This window comes from Musa acuminata, chromosome BXJ3-2, assembly GCF_036884655.1.
Source record: "Musa acuminata AAA Group cultivar baxijiao chromosome BXJ3-2, Cavendish_Baxijiao_AAA, whole genome shotgun sequence".
In the NCBI taxonomy this organism is placed as follows: domain Eukaryota; kingdom Viridiplantae; phylum Streptophyta; class Magnoliopsida; order Zingiberales; family Musaceae; genus Musa; species Musa acuminata.
In genome coordinates, this window is record NC_088350.1 from 24,869,884 (window position 1) to 24,887,109 (window position 17,226).

General features: G+C 39.8%; 2 protein-coding genes across 9 annotated transcripts; both read left to right on the forward strand.

Moving 5' to 3' along the window:
• The first annotated feature begins 77 nt into the window (after positions 1-77).
• LOC135631944 (pentatricopeptide repeat-containing protein At1g26460, mitochondrial-like) lies at positions 78-5,742 on the forward strand. Of its 3 annotated transcripts, none has more exons than XR_010494558.1 (8): positions 78-830; positions 2,257-2,461; positions 3,212-3,418; positions 3,520-3,657; positions 3,758-3,933; positions 4,117-4,164; positions 4,483-5,245; positions 5,325-5,742. XR_010494558.1 is itself a non-coding variant. In XM_065140112.1 (8 exons), exons 3-8 carry the CDS (start codon positions 3,359-3,361, stop codon positions 5,118-5,120), a joined length of 648 nt encoding a protein of 215 aa, XP_064996184.1. In that variant the 5' UTR covers positions 79-830; positions 2,257-2,461; positions 3,212-3,358; the 3' UTR covers positions 5,121-5,740. The 3 variants fall into 3 exon arrangements, 2 of the variants coding, with proteins under 2 accessions (XP_064996183.1, XP_064996184.1); XM_065140112.1 differs by having other exon boundaries at positions 79-830; positions 4,483-4,649; positions 5,062-5,740; XM_065140111.1 differs by having other exon boundaries at positions 4,483-5,741.
• Positions 5,743-6,593: 851 nt separating this feature from the next.
• Positions 6,594-16,930, forward strand: LOC135582050 (uncharacterized). Of its 6 annotated transcripts, none has more exons than XM_065138123.1 (9): positions 6,595-6,958; positions 7,931-8,214; positions 8,343-10,929; positions 11,007-11,128; positions 11,681-13,813; positions 13,951-13,999; positions 14,101-14,348; positions 14,536-14,643; positions 16,430-16,930. In XM_065138123.1, exons 3-9 carry the CDS (start codon positions 8,716-8,718, stop codon positions 16,656-16,658), a joined length of 5,103 nt encoding a protein of 1,700 aa, XP_064994195.1. In that variant the 5' UTR covers positions 6,595-6,958; positions 7,931-8,214; positions 8,343-8,715; the 3' UTR covers positions 16,659-16,930. The 6 variants fall into 6 exon arrangements, with proteins under 6 accessions (XP_064994201.1, XP_064994195.1, XP_064994196.1 ...); XM_065138124.1 differs by having other exon boundaries at positions 8,347-10,929; XM_065138125.1 differs by having other exon boundaries at positions 8,415-10,929.
• The last annotated feature ends 296 nt before the right edge of the window (positions 16,931-17,226 follow it).

Genomic DNA, 17,226 nt, shown 5'->3' on the forward strand with positions numbered 1-17,226 from the left:
GTATGTGCCCATGGAATTTATTTGGGCCGGGCCGGGTCCGATTTGGAATCGAGGAGGCTTTTAATTACTGAATTCTCCCCGTCATCACCACCGTTGAGACGCCCACATTTAAGTAGCCGATCCTGCAATTTCCACCGCCTCTTCTCTGCACGTCGTCACTCTTCCCCTCCGCCTAAGATCCTAAACCTAACCAGCGGCCTCTCCTCTCCCCTTCCGAGCTCGCCCGCCAATGGCAACCATCCTTTCCGCTCCCACTCCATCTTCCCCAAGTCCCTCGCCGCCGCCCCCTTGCTCCGCTCCATCTCCGCCTTCCCTTTCCTCTCCCAGGAGCCCCAGCTACAGGAACCACCGCCTCCGACTCTCCCACAGCTGCCCCGCTCCCCTCAACCCCGCCACTGGGAGCCCCTTCTACCAAGAGAACTGGCGGAACCTGACGCCCGCACCCGGTGTCGGTCCTTTCGTCGGCGGCCGGTCGCTCGTCCCCATGGGACTCCCCGCGACAGCCCGGACGATGGCCTTCTCCAAGACCCTCGATGTATTCAGCCTCATGAACGTCTTCGCTGACTGGATGACGTCGCAGCGCTGGTCCGATCTCAAGCAGCTGTTCGAGTTCTAGATCCGCTTACCGGACGCCTCCGGCGTGCCCAATAAGCCCGACGTTCATCTCTTCAATCACTACCTCAGGGCTAATCTGATGATGTGGAGCCTTTGCATCTGGTGCCTCAGATGCAGGAGTACCAGATTGCGCCCAACACGGCATCATATAACTTGGTGCTGAAGGCTATGTTTCAGGCGCGGGAGAGTGAGGAAGCGGAGAAGTTGGTTGACCGGTAATTTTTTAGTATTATTCATTTTGTAATCATTTTTTGGGCAATTCATTATTTTGTTAGTTCAGTTTCATATTATGTTTGGGTGGTTGATTCCAACAATGTAGATAAGTTGATAGAGAGACTTATGCATCTGCCTAAGAAGCAATCTAAAAGGAAATACCTGCGTCAGCGATAAATGGCCTATGAATTGGACATAGAAATTAAAAATGACCATTGTTTGGTGTCCTATTGAAGAAAATGAACTAGAGCTTATGTTTCCAATGTCAACGATTTGAACTTTAGATTTTTTCGATCTTCTTAACCAAATTCAATTCCTCTTGTATGGTGCAACTAGACAATGTTGAAATGTAGAACATTTATGTTATAACATGTGGGGAAATTTTGGGATATTTAGACTGATATACTGATATAAATTGATTCATCAGATTTGTGAATACAGAAAACAGATTGTACATTGTGGAGCCTGATCTTTAAACTTGGTAGCAAATCTAATAGTGTTGGTAAACCTTTTGCGGCAGTAAAGATACAGGTTTTCTATCTGTCTCTTCTCTTTAGCTCTATTTTCTGATATCTTGTGACTGCATCCCTTAGTTCTACTTCCTTATATCTTGTTCCCACTAATCTCTTGGGGTATTGCACATGACAGACAAACAGACACAACCAAGGCCCTCATCATGTGTGTAAATTTAATGATGGAGGTCCATACTCACAATCCTATGTAGTATAATGTTATCACTATATTAATGATAATTGGCAACTAGGGACAATTTGGGTCTTGATTGTTAAATTGTGAATTGATGTGACTCATTAAAATCTTGTAGGGATGTTTTTATAATATTGAAATGGCAGGTAATTGTTCCATTGTCAATTTTATATTTACTAATACAATTGTAACTGCATTCTTAAGCTTTTTTTATTCAGAAGGTGACCTGTTTCCTTCAGACAGCAGAAATGGAATTTAGATCTTTCCATTTTTCTGTAGCATGTGCATTTATTCCTTTGAAATGATTGCTTATTGATTGATTTCAAGATGCTGCAAACAGGCACTATGCCAGATGATGTACCATACAATTTGGTTGTAGGCCTTTTAATCCTAATGAATGAGATAGATTCTGCCTTCAAGTATATGGATTTGATAATAAAGTCTGGTTTTATGATATCAACAATTGTCTTTATGGATTGTGTACGGAGTTGTGTGAATGCTGGAAACTCTGGCATCCATCATAGAGAAATGCAAGGTATTGACCAAGTTTTCCAAATGTGTAATTAGTTATGTTGTCACTTATGGCCATTGACTGCCATATTTTTCTATACTGTTGCATTTTGAAGTCCCGATCCTTATCTTTCACAATGTAAATAACATTTAGTTATTTCTGTTTTATCTTCATCTTTGGGTTTTATAATTTTGATTTGGTTTTTCCTTCAGACAACAGATCAAAACAAAGCCCTATGCCCAAGCTGGAATTTGTGTAACTATATTGCAGATGTTGCTTTGCAAGCAGATCATATCAAATTGGTTTATTTCTCCTTGGAATATCTGGCTCGATGGATTGCTTGTGGTGAAAACGCTAGACCACCATTTCTTCTTTCAGCAGAGGAAGGCTTAGTTGTCTCAGCAGTTGGCACTGCAGGTAGAACATGCAACTCTACCCTTTTAGATGCTGCTTGGTCAATCTTGCAACGATCATTGCAACAAAAAAGGGCCTCAAGTCCAGAGACTTACCTTGCAAAGATATATGCACATGCATCTCTAGGACAACTACAATGTGCTTTTGCTACCCTCAATGAATCTGAAACCGTGTATGAGAATTCTGAAGTTGATCAGGAGCTGTTTTCTCCTTTTACATCTGTATACCCACTAGTCGTTGCTTGCTGCAAGAATGGCTTCTCAACTTTGGATTTTGTATAACCACAACCTATTTCAAATCGAATACCATGCCCTTACATGTGGCATACATTTCACAAAGCAAGCATAATTATTGAATATGTACTACCGGTACGCAATAGTTCACGATTTGGTGAGCCAGTAAGTCTGTAAGTTACACCTGAATAGAAAGGCTTCACTGTCTTGGTTCTGGCATTACTACTTTTATCTTCATCTTACAATTGAGTTGAGTTATAGGGTGGTTTTCATCGAGTATTATGGCATTACAACTTTTGTCTTCATCTTACCATTGAGTTGAGTTAGATTATGGTTTTCACTGGGGATTACAAAATTACAACTTTTGTCTTCATCTTACCATTGAGTTTTGGGCAACTGATTTAATTTAGTTTGTAGGCTATCAAAATTATATACTCTTAAAACATTAGTCATGCAATGCATGCTGTTATTATTGGCAACAGTAGATGACCTTCTTGTTGTTCCTGAAAATACCATTCAGGTGTACATTCAGTTGGAGAATTTGAGCCGTGCACACCCCCTTTACAAGTCTGTTGCTGCTCTCAACTGTGTGATCTTAGGTTGTGCAAGCATATGGGATCTTGATCTAGCATATGAGACTTTTGAGGCCATCAGTGAAAAGATCGGAATGACACCTGATGTTCATTCTTATAATGCTTTGATGTGTGTGTTTGGAAAGCTTAGAAAGGTTACTTATCTTGCATAGTGCTTCAATATCTTTTTATTCCTTTGTGATTGTCATTGTTCCTCTTTTATGTTTGAGGAAATGAAGAAATGTTCATTTGGCAGACCACTGAAGCTTGCAAAGTGTTTGAGCATTTAGTGAGGTTGGGCGTGAAACCAAATGCAACAACATATTCAGTGCTTGTTGATGCTCATCTTGTCATTCGAGATTCAAAAACTGTTCTGTCAGTAATCGATGATATGGTATGACCCATCTTTTCATACCCTGCTGACTGTTCTGTGTTAATTTGATCTTCAATAAGGTAACGACAATTTGGTCTTTGGATTATTGCTTATCTTTCAGGTCGAGGCAGGTTTTACTCCAAAGGAAACACGAAAAAAGGTCCAAAGATGCTGTTCACAAGAATTAGATTTTGATAGTGATGAAAGGGTACAATCTCTTGCTCAAAGATTCAAGTATAAAATGGGTGGTGAATTACGTCGAGAGATGCTTTATAATCTGGAGCACAGCAGTATGAGGTATCCTTCACTCTTCCTGATCTAGAATCATGCAGTGGTTGCTTGAGCAGTTTATGTCAGCATCAAGTTCATGAGCTTAATCTTTCTATACTCATCTTTGTTGCTGGCAGATCTTTTGTGACCGCTGCTTGTGTATTAGCTCAAGTGCAGAATTATAACTTGGATTTCTTTTGAATTTACCAGGTTTCTTGCTGGACAGGTTTCTTGGCTGGTTGAGGAAAAGAGCAGCATGTAAATTTCTTGCTTGTAATTTATTTTTACTGAAAAGCTAAAAAGTGGGATCACCAACCAACTTGTTATCAATATGTTTTCCTTCATTCGATTCCCTTTTAACTTTAATAACTTTCATTGTCTCATAATAAGCTTTTTAACTTGCATGATCATATTGGGGTTAGCTGCACTTTGTTTTCCTGTTATTTTTATGGATTTAGACAAATCCATTTTTATTTAAATCATTAATCACCATGTGAGATGGTGCATCAGAAGCAAATAGATTGAACTTGGTCAGAGAACTCCAGCTTGATGGCTAATAATGTGTTATTGTCATAGCTTGTTACATTGCTTTCAGTTGGATGGGTGTCTATTCTGCCTCAGTAAAGGGGCTCAGTTGGTGCTGGTGGATCACAATGAGCTGCGTTCTTTCTTCTCTATTGCAGTTCAATTGGGAGAGCCCAATTCCGACTACAACTGGGTGTACACAAGCCCAAAAAGAAAAGGTATTCTAACTTATCACAAACTTAATTTGGGTTTTTATTTTCTATGCATTGCCATTCTAAACTTGGTTAATGGTTATTTTAATTCGATATAAGTGAATTAGGCAGGCATAGATTCAACTTCTTGACCTCAGAAGTACTTATCTATTTAGTTCTTCCATTAAAAAGTATGGGGTTATTAATTGTTATTTCATTTGATGCCGAGTAATTAACAGACATATTAATTGAGAACAACATTATTGTAGTTTTTAATTTCATCACCAAATGTAGTACATAAATTATCGGATTTGGGCCTGTTTATGTAACTGGTCAAATGGGAGCTCCAATGACCCGAACTCCTCATTTGGAAATGAATCGAGTCCTGACAACTGGTCAACCTTTGAGGATCTAATTTCTCATGATTGACTGCTGACAGCTGCCACCCCCATGAAAATGAATCGAGTCCACTGTGTTGCTTTTGGAACATTAATTTAAGGTGTCGAGCTGTAATTCTTTTCTGAAAGGGAAAAGAATGTGCAATCTCCAGTTTACTTGGAGTGTCCTTTTACTCATTCCACCACAAGCGGTCTCCCTGACGCACATACTTCGCTGTCTCAATGGTAAGTGACTCATTCCCTTTTCGAACATTAAATTACATATGCCAAGTGATCTTGTGGCATCTCTCTCCTGTCTCCATAGTACACGAAAAGACAAGGATCTCTTGAGGTAACCCAGGAACATTCCAACGAGGGGATATTGACGGGAACAGCGCCAGTCAGAGGAGCGTGACGTGATACGAACTACATGCTTCCACTGGCTGCACAATTCATGGGGACGCAGTGCTTCCTCTTGTCAGCAGCTGCATGGCAACAGTTCTTGGCCACCACAGCAACCTTGAAACTGGCATTCGGATATGGTTATGGGTTTGAGGTTTGTTTTCTTATGCTCTCCTTAACAGGACGCAGCTTTTTATGTTGATGTGCCTCTCTTGCTTTGGGACTCTTGGGACGCAAGGACTAGTAATGTTGGACCAAAGTGTTTTGGGGATTCGCTGAATCCCACCAACCAATGAGAAAAAAAAGTGTATGCATATCAGTTTGCAAGTGTTTTGTTTCATATAGCCTGGCTTTATATATTGCTTCATCATGCATGCCTTTATCCAATCAACAACATTGCTTCTTGGTTTTTGCTATGTTGTCATACCCAAAGCAAAAAAAGTAGGTGCACTAAATAAATTTTAGCTAATTTTTTTCTCGAGCAAGTCAACATGATTTTACCTTTTTGTCTGATAGACATTCTACCTATTAATTACCTTTTTGTCTGATAGACATTCTACCTATTAATTACCTTTTTGTCTGATAGACATTCTATCTGTACAAAGCACACGGATTCAAGAGATATGGTAGAATTAAGTTAGATTTGAATTTAAATTTACAAATAGTACCTATCGATACATCCAATTTTAGGTTCTAATAAGGTTGGTTTCTCATATATTAGTCTTCATCACATTTAGATGCTTAATTTTAAATTCCTTCTGGCTTTTATGGTATTTATATTATCTAATATTTTCCTCTTCTATGATGGTTTTTAGAAATTTGCTTGGAGCAATTGTTATATTTTTATTAAAAGAGTTGCAATATTCGGCGTACAAGTATATGCAATTTACATAATTCATAATAATTAACATTACCCAATCAAATAAATCAATTGGTTTTTATGTAACATCTGAATGAAGCAGGTTGAGTCGTCCAAAAATATTTTTATTTTATTTTCAATCAATTTTCCCCCAAATTACTGACAATTTCTCTCTCGCAGGCTTAACATGTGTCAAGTCCCGATTGGTCGCTTCAGATGAACCCACACTGAAGCGTCTGCGAACGAATGGCAGAGACCGGCTGTTCGTGTTCTTCTTCGAGGTCTCCGGCTCGGTCAAGAAACCAATCGGCTCGTAATCCGAACCATTGCCTTGGATCCGAGCCGACGTCTTCACCCATGATCACTTCGTTGAAGTTTTCGCAACACCTCTCTCTCTCTCTCTCTAACTTTATCTTCTCACGCAAATAAACGACTTCACTCGCAAGAGAGAGAGAGAGAGAGCGATCGCCTCCCCATTCCTTGCGGAACCCTAACTCCGAGTCCCGATTGGAGCAGGAACAACCATAACTCCGTTTTGGACACGACCGAGTGAGTCCACCGCCATTTCTGCTCGCCCCCGCCTCCGTCTAACCGCGTTAGGTCGAAGCACCCGAGAGGCAGATTCCCGATTTTCCCGCCAGCGAGTCGGTTTTCTCCGGCCCCCGCGGACCCATCCGTCCGTCGATCTGTTGCTTTAGGTGCTGGATTTTTCCTTATTAGTAGGTTTGGACTTATCGGTCGAAATGGGAAATTCCGCACACTTGTCGTTGATTTGGAGAGGGGAGCTGCCAGTTTTGGTGGGTCTTTTCTTAGTAAGAGTCGGAACTTGGTTTGGGGTGTCTGGAGTTGGGTCGATGCGGGGCTGCCGTTCTAGAGTGTTTTGGTGGGTCTTTGGTTTTCTACCTCTTCCAATGGTTTCTGGTTGAGTGAGAAAGAAGCCTTCAGTTTTCGTAGTTAGATTCCGAATTTATTGCAATTTAGGTTTTTTATGTTGTTTAGCTTTGTCTTTTGTGTGTGTGCATGTGGTTGTTGGTGTTGTCATGCAGCTATGCTACTGCAAAAGCTGAACGTTATTGCTGCAGTAAAGTCGTCAATCGCCTATGTTACTTTTCATTGCCAGTGTTATCCGAGTTATTGTTTTCCAGATTGAGGTAAGATTAGATATACATCTTTCCCAGTGTGGTTCTAGTTAAGCCAATGGAAGATGAAAATTTTTATTCACGGATTTCCTGTATGGTGGCATGTCAGTCCACTGTTATAGAGATCTTCATCCCTAGAGTTAAGGAGTGAAGAGTATTCGTGATTAATGTACACCTTCCAACCATGAAGCTTGAGAACCGGCTTTTGGAATTTGTGATCAGCAGATGGAAGTCACTTTAATTGAGTCTGCCTGGAAGCCATATGCTATACTTTCTCAGGAAGGCTGGTGCCCATAATCCTGCTTGGATGGAATTAAACGATACCTTTTTGTTTTTTGCAAGGACATGACTTTGGTTCTTATCGTATTCTTGCAACCTCACTAGCTTTAAGCACAAAGTTAAGCTATATATATTTTAGAAGTGGTGTGCATTTTGCTTGCCGAGTTTCTTCTTTTATGTTATCTTTTTTATGACTCCTTTTTTGATTGGTGATTCATGTTTGCATAATGATTGTATTGGTTTATTTCACAGGGTGGATTTTCTTTGAAGGGTTGTTTTACAAGGAACTGATTGTGATATTCCAAAATTGCTTTTGATTTCTGAGGAGATAAATGCAGAATATCAGAGAATTATGTTATAACTCCTAGTCAGTGCAGACTGGTTTTTATGCTAGGAGTGGAAATTCTGAGAAGGTGCAGAATTTTCTTGAGGATATCACTAGAAGTTCAAAGTTGGCCAGTTACGTAGAATTATGCCATGGGTGAACAAAATGTTGTGAAATTTCGGTCTCAAAGTTCCAACTGCTTTTTTCTCAGGTACGTGTCTGTTCTTTTATTGAATTTGCCTCCCAAAGGATACAATTTGACACCCCTTTATATTTATTTCCAAAATTATAAATATGCCGTTAATTTCAACTTGTCACTAATTTGATAAATTTTTATAGGAAGGCATGCAAATCAGAACAGTAGGAAATCAACAAGGTGCCTGATTACAATATCAATTGTTTGCTCTTTAGGAAATTTTATTGCTAAGATTATTGGGTGAAGACTCAAGAAGGAAAAGCGGTTGCTCATTCTCAAAATTGTGTTTTGGCATTAGACTTGGTCTTTTTCCAAGTGTTGCTTGAAGTTGCTTTGTAATCGACACTCATGTTTATGATTTTTGATGGATATTGGAGTATCCAATAAAAGCTGTCCTGTCCCTGTAGAAGATTCAGAAGTCGGAAGCTGTTGGATTTTTGTTAATATTGAGCTTTTGGTATTTAATCCATGTTCACTAGTAGTTATCTCCTTAAGTAATGCTTCCTTGTCCAAGGCATGAACAATATGCAATTCTGGCAACAGCAGTTGATGTGCAAGCAGCTTCAAGAGCCTCAGAGACAGCAGCAACTTCAGCAGCTGGATGAGGGAGCAAGGCGTCCGAGTCCACATAACCAGTTATCTGCTGTCGCAAAACCTGCAACAGGAAATCAGCCACCTGCAACTTTAAATGAAATGCCAGTCAATGATGCATATAACTACGTGTGGCCAAATGATTTTGTTGGAGGCATGCACAACCTACCAAATAATTCTCTGATATTTACTGCTGGCAACACTAACTGGGTGCAGTCCAATATCTCTCCTGTCATGCACAATCTAGTAAATGGGGTTGTTTTATCAGATTGTCAAAGTGACACAATGCGATCTGTGGGTTTTATGTCACACCAGATTGATCAAACTTATCATGGCATTCCTGTTTCAGGCACCAGCACTGTAAATCAGTATTCTCACCTGGGAATATCCAATAATTGCCATGATCTAGTGACTGAGGCAGATGCAACACATGCAAAGGCATCATATACATCTAGAACTTTTCAAACTGATCAGCGATCGGCTGCACAAGTTTGCTTACAGGATAAGACTTTGGCTACTACACACAATTTCAAGGGGAAACACTTCTTTGGGAATTCACCAGTACAAGATTTGGGTAATGATGTCACATCAGGAAGCTTTCAATCAACAAACAATCTGCAGCACAGTGTTCATTTTCAGGAATTTCATGGTAGGCAAGAACAAGATTCATCTGTTAATTTGCAGGGAAAGCCAATATCACAGGTAGGAACTTCTAGTGGTGTTGCTAGTCTAGACCCTATAGAACAGAAGCTTTTGTTTGGAACTGACGATGATAACTGTGGATTTTCATTTGGTGGGAGTCTAATATCTAGCATGGGTGTAGATATGCATGGCCACTCTTCGGAGAATGATCATGTTGTTGCATTCCCTTCTATCCAAAGTGGGAGCTGGAGTGCTCTTATGCAAGATGCTGTACAAGCTTCTAGTAGTAACAACAGGCTCCAGGAAGGGTGGACTGGCTTGAATTCTCAAAAATCGGAGCAACTGATGGTCAAGCCTCCTATTATGACTAATGACAATGGGAAGCGGCCATCTGCTTGGGATGATAGAAACCTTCAGAGTGCATCATCTTTAACTTCAACTACTGTTCCTTTGTTTAATGATGCTGATTCAATCCTAGGCTCATCCACTTCCCCTAGCGATCAGCATTGTTTTAAGTCTGCTCATGAAGAAAACAATGGGGTTTTGACTGAGGCACCCCATGCGTCATTCTTGTCGACCGCCCAAGGTGCACATAACTCTGAGTTCTATCACAGTTGTGACCAATCCCAGCTATCAGAAGGTGGTCTTCATGCTGAAAGGCCTTCAACTAGTGGAGTATGGTCTGGGCAGAGCATTAAACAGCATGACAAGAACCCTGGGGACATTCAGTTTAAGTCACAGAACATAGGGTCTGGTTGGGGTGACCAACAAAACTTGACCATGTCCAATGCCTCTCTTCAGTCTGTTACTAGGTTAAATGGTTGGAAAACAAGTCATCCAATGGCGTGTAGGGGCGGTAACACTTCAAATTATCATGAAAATGATGAAAATTTGTGGAATACCAGTGAGAATCATGTTAATCTGAATTCTGGATTGCAACCACTCAAATCCTATATTGGCAGTCCCAAGGTTCAAGCAGAAGATTCCTTAGTAGGTAATTTAAACTCTAACAACTTAATACTCAATCAGGATATGCGTCAGCAGGCAAGTAATGCTCAGCAAAGTGTTTTAGGGAGACACTTTGCCCTCAACACGTGTGTGAATTCTGAAATTGACCAAGATGTTGAAAAGAAACAGAATCAGCCAAGCAAGAGACAAAAAATTTGGGAATCATCTGCAAGTACCACTGTGGAAAGATTGGGCGATAACCATGAGAATGAAAGGGATCATGGAACAGTGAACTTAGGTGATGGTTATGTTGGAAATATGACAACAGAGAAGTCCCTGTTGACTGGCAAGGACCAATATCCTCTTGTGAGTGGAAGCCAAAGTTTCTCAATTCAGTCTTGTCAACATACTGTGGATTCTAAAATGTTGCAGAATTCACTGGGAAGTTTGAGAACTATGGGGTCTTCTTTCCCACCCAATCATAAGTTTGTTGGGAAGACAGAGTTTGCTGGTCATAAAGTTTCCAGTGATCCTGCAATTGTGTCCAAGGTAATTTTGGTTTTTCTTGGAACTACACTAAGATTCTGATACATTTCTGTTCATATGAAAACTTAACTATTTTACAGATGATTGCAGTGGGAACCAAGGAACTGCAGTCTAGAAATACTATGCCTGTCTGTGCCTCTAACAGTTCTTTTGATGGTTCAACTGCTCAGTATTCACAGAATGAAACTATTTCTCAAACAAGGTACATATATAGTTTGAGTATCTTTTAGCTGGGTTACTTCAACATGGCCCTTCTCCAATGATTCCCACAGCATGTGTGGCCCATGCCATGGTGTGCTATGCCTATCCTAGTCTAATAGTCATGATGTTGTAGGGTGTTATACTCATGTAGTGCTAGAATGGCTGGCATGGGCAGTTGGGGCTTTCTTCTGTAATTGAGAGTAAAAAATTTTCTAGTATGGCATTAGTCTCTAAACAATCACTTACTCATTTCTTTTATTATCTTTTATTACTTTTTTTTAAATCAATTAGTGCAAGAGAACCTAGTGTTGAATCTTAAATTTGGATTTCCAAACTTCTCCGTTCGCCATTTACCTAATTTGTCTATATTTTTCTTCCCTATTCAATTGCATGGTTGTTACAACTGTATTACAATAGACATGTTGCTCTACAACTGTATTACAATAGACATGTTGCTCTTACCAAGCTTGATGGTGGAGACTTATGGTTTTGGCTTCAACGATCATATGCATTTGGATCTTTCTAATGCTTGAATTTTTATAATTTGCTGCAGCAATAATATGCTTGAGCTTCTTCACAAGGTTGACTGGTCAAGGAATGACAATTCTGTGAATGCATCTGATCTACCTGCACAAGCTGCTGCTGAAACTTCTGTTACTCATCCTCACTTTGATTGGTCTTCTAACTTGCGAGGTTTTGGGTTACGATTGGCTCCACCATCACAAAGGCAACCACCATTAAAATATGCACCACTTTCTCAAAAGTCCATAGATGATGCTAACAATTGGCAATTAGACAAAGAGGCAGGATGTCAAAATCAGCCACTGTCCAATTCTACATCTTCAGTTCGACCTGTTCCTTCCCTTGATGAAGCATGGAAAAGAAAAAATTGTGATAAAATGTCCAGCCTATATGTACAGAAACACGAGGAACTCCCAGAAGCAAATGAACATTTTATCTTCTCGTCAGCTGTGGCTTCTAATATTCCTTTAGCAGGAAATCAACTGCAGGAACAGCAGCAGCAGCTTCAACAGCAACACATTTCTAGCACGCAAGATCACCTGGTGCAGCAGCAGCAGCAACAACACATTTCCCTCAAAACTCTTCATGATGTACAGGATCAGTCTGTCAAATTTTCCTTCAGTAACCAAGCTAACGCAAGTCAACGAGTTCAAAATTCTTCACTTGTGAGGCAGCCATGTGACTCTCACATTATGGCTGTACCTGGCCAATCTGTTCAGACATCATTGCCTGCACCAGCTGGTAGATTTTCAACTCCAGGTGATGCTTCGTTTGCTGGAACTCCTGTACCTGTTGGTTCACAATTTTCTTCTGGAGGAACAAATTACACAAATTCAACGTTTGCAAGCTTTTCTCAGACTACAAGCTCTGGCCAACAAGTACCTGTTGTAGGAACAAAGTCATTTTCACAATCTTCCATATCAAGCATGTCTCAGCAAGTTGCCTTCCCGAAGATGTTGCACAATATGTGGAGAAATATATCACCTCAACAACAACAAGCTGGTATCAATCGTCAAATACTTGCTGCAAACATACTTCAGTCCATAGTGAACAATGATAGAATTACAAGTTTGTGGGGCATGCCAAAGGAAGGTGATCAAGTAAACAAGGAAGGAAGTACTACTCCTGAAGTTGGTACAAGTTCTGCTAATTCACAAAAAGAAGAGAATCCACTTTGGGGCAAATCTTTGAATCTTATGCACACTGAGAAGGTGGATGATGTTTGTAAGTCAATTAGTGCATCCCAGGGAGAAGAAGCAGCAGTCACAAAACCACCTTTGGATGGAGGTTCTAATGTCCAAATATCAACTTTGGTTGATAATCATCAGCATGATACTCCTTGCTCTCCAGTATTACGTTCTCCTTTAACAAGTATTGCTTCTTCTAGCAGTGATATTGGCATCTCTGGATGCATGTCAAAACCTTCGGATGTTCAACAACAAAACCATTCACTACTTCATCAATTACAATCCACGAAAGCTTCTGATTCTGATGTAAACAACTTGACAGGAAAAGGACCAAAAGGTGTTGGTTTTAATGCTTCACAGATGAACTTTAATATAGATCAGAGATTTGATCGCAGTCAGAATAAAATCTTTAGAATTCCTGCAGATGGTAAAGTTGGTCCAGCTTCTCATATTTCGTTCCCTCCAGATTCCAAACCGCCAAGCTTTGCTTCAAATGACAGTGATGAAAGCAATCCAAGCACATCAACAGCTGGACAGCATGATCTCCAAGCTCACATGCATCCCACTAGTACAACTTCCACAGCAAATATAATGGGAGGTAGTGACTGCACCAACATTGGTCCTCAGATGGTTCCTTCCTGGTTAGAATGTTATGGGACCTACCAAAATGGCAGATCTGTTGCTGTTTGTGATGCCCAGAGAAGTCAAATAGCTGCCATTCAGCAATACTTTCTCCAGAAAGCTCCTGCAACAAGGGATGATAATTATTTGGAACAAAGACTTGACAGCAGCCACATTGGTAGTTATAGGCAAGGTACACTAGTCACCAAGAGTACTCCTGGTGAGGCATCTCCCTCTTTGCTGCCTCCTGACATTATGGACCATGATATAATTGTAAGATCAAAGAAACGTAAAATCACTACAGATGTACCGTGGAATAAGATGGTCACAGAACCACAAAGGTTGCCAAGCTTCAGGTAGTTGTTCTTGATAGCATTTTTGCTTAATATTAGTTCAATTGAAATAGATAAGACACCCTAGATTTTGCCTTTCTAAGAAACATAATCTCAGTTTGAATTAGTCTGATAAATGTAAATATTTTTTCTTTATTTAGAATGGCAGAGTTAGATTGGGCCCAGGCTGCAAACAGATTTATTGGAAAGGTTTGTTCAGTTGCCCAATTTGGCTTGTATTGATTAAATTTTGCACTCCAATCTCCAGAACTTTAATGGCGAATATTACGGGCCTTCTCTTTTGATGATAGGTGGATGATGAAGCTGAAACTATGGAGGATGAGCCATTTGTGCCTCAGTCACGTAGAAGGCTAATCCTTACTACTCAGCTCATGCATCAACTTATTCCAGCAGTACCAGCTGTGACGTTGAAAGAAGTGGCAGCGGCTTCTTATAGAAGCGTGACATTCACTGTTGCCAAATCGGCACTTGCTGATGCGTGCAGCCTGGTCACTTCCTCAGAAAGTGATTCCCATGTGCTGTTGGGAAATAAAAACATGTAAGTGTTGCCCTTGAAGTTCTTCAAGACCATTAAATATTAGAATCATTTCACTTATATTTGAAGTAATTTATGCTACTTTTCACCCTGTTATGGGTGAGAGATGTAATGTGGGTTCATACTGTTCCGACAATGAAATTTTAACTATTGCTCTCTAAGTCAGATTTTTTTCCCCTTAACCTTCTAGGACTTTGGGAGAGCTTAAGACTTCCACGAAGGTGGCGAATGACATTTTCTCAAAGCTCATGGAAGATTTCATTGGTAGATCCAAGAAAGTTGGAACTGATTTCTCAAGGTATGAACGATAGAATGGAAGATCTTTCTTTTCCTTTTTTTTCTTGTTTGATGCCATTCTATGCAATTTCTAATTGTTGGTGCATTAGCAGAGCCATACAATTTCTAATTGTTTGATTATTGCGTTGGTCTTGTTACTGCTTTATTGAAGATTTCTGTTGATATTGTGGTTAATGATGTTTCCAAGTTTTAATGGACAAGTGTTAGGTGATACGGGATGGGATAGTATTAGTTATTGGGATCATAATATATAGATTCATAAGACGCCAATGCGTTACTCTATAGATTTATTGTCATCTTAGCACTTGACACATGCAGATGCAGCACTTGGTCAGAAGAAAAGGTATTTAGGACCATGACCTTTTATTTTCTTTTATTCCATCTGTCCTTTAGAGAGAAGACATTTAATTGAGAGCAACTGTGCATTTCTTTGATTTTTTTTTTTTTGCCCAAATCAGCCTCATCTTGGAATCTTGGAGAAATATTTCTCCGACTAGCTTCCTCGGTGCACTTCTTTGCCACACCAGAAGCAAATTACAAATTGGTTACATCTATAGTGGTTACAGTAAGATGAGTGGGCTCCTTCTCTAGTAAGGGGCTGCAAAGGTTGTGCCCTCTGTCTAAGATAAATCATTGGTTTGTTTAGAAGGTTGGATACTCTTGCATGGTCGATTGACTATCGCATCTTGAGTAGGTACTATCACTCGCATGCCCAAATGAGCCTTTGATACCGTTGAACTTCATTTTACAAAACAGCTTGATGGATAGGTTGGTTATTAGTAACGGAAGAAATGCCACCAAGGTTTGTGGTTTCTTTAATATGGAACTGGTACCATCATTAGTGGTTAAAAACCCAGTATGGCACAATGTTCAAGGAGGTCAACTGGGAATATATTTTAGTTCGAGGCTACAAGGTTTTTCTTGAGATCAACTTGAGAGTATATATCTGATACTGTATCAGATGATAGTTGATTAGAGACTGCTTGTCGGCTACTGCCAATATAAAAAGATAGGAGTAGCTTATAGTTTCAACTTAATCATGTCTTCCGATGTCTTTTTGGCTTGAATTAAAATATTGGTCTGCTTCTGTATCGTATATGTGGATATGATCCTCTCCCAAAACATAGAACTTCAATACAAGGTAAAGAATGTCACAACTTCCAGGCCGTCGAAAGAAGAGATTCTTTATTCTTGATTGATCTTTTTGAAGCTGAAAATTCAATTTCTTAAAGCTGAAATTAAGCAAAGGAGAATTGAAGTTTTGGGGACATGGTGAGGGAGATGCCCAAATGTTGAGGACAAAATGCCAGATGGATGGGTGTCCTATTGTGTGGGTATGGTTTACGAGTACCTGATGGATGCAATTTTACTGCCGATTTGGTTTTACATCATTCATCGTTGTCTCATCGAGCAGCTGTGGTTTAGGTAGAAAGGAAAACACTTATGGAGACTTGCACCTTCAGTGGCATTTTATTGTTACCCCACGTTATGAATTTAGATGCTTGACATACAGTTTCTAAGAAATGGATAAAGAAATTTATTGATTGTTTTGCTGCTAGTTTATCTAGTGTGGGATTGTCGCTTTGCATCCTGTAATCACAACATTGCTCTATGGTTCCTCTGGATTTTTCTCCCTTCAGTCTTGCACTTGGTTATGTTACTATGTACAATCTAGATCAGTGTCATCCTCTTGTGAATCTAATTCCCTGGCAAGCTCCGAGCTGTAATTCCCGACGATTCTAGCCTTATTTTATGCTTAAATCATTTCGTTTGATCAATATTTTCAGGTTGGACGGAAAGACTTCATTGTTAGATGTTCGTTTGGAGTGCCAGGAATTGGAGAGGTTCTCCATCATGAACCGTTTAGTCAAGTTTCATGGTCGGACTCATGCAGATGCAGTCGGCGTCTCCTCCATTTCTGGAGCTTACCGTCGCAATATCTTTCTGCAGAGATACATCACTGCACTTCCGGTGTCGGGAAATCTTCCCGAGGGGGTTCTCTGTCTCTCGCTCTAGATCATTGATTGATTGATTGATTGATTTTTTTTCACTGTCAATCTTTCTTGATGTGTTTTCAACACCCCCTCAAAACAAAAACAAAAAACGAAAATACATCATCATGAACATAAGCATTATCAAGGCAAATCAACCTCCTCATAGGTGTTGTCCATTTAAATCGTCAGCATCCACATGGTGGTGGTTGTTAATCCTTGTATCTGAAATATAGGTTTATGTACATCAATGAAGATTAATAAGCTTAGGGTATTGCATTATTTTGATTTACAACATAGAGGAGTATTAGCATGTACACAACAATCCTTGTTGTGAAGCCTCAGTAGTAAAGTAGATCATGTGTTTGTGTCATTTTCTCATACTCTTTTTGCTTTTGTTTATTCAAACTGGAAAAAAAAAATGTTTCTAATTGTGGGACATAATCATATCGTGACATCACTTTACCGCCATTTTGTTGTCCAAACCCTAAGCATCATTTGCCGGCCGTTATAATAATTAAGGAAAGGAAATTTAAATCATAGTGAGGCTACTTTTAGTAATTGAAAAGACACCTATGTCACTGCCAATCTGA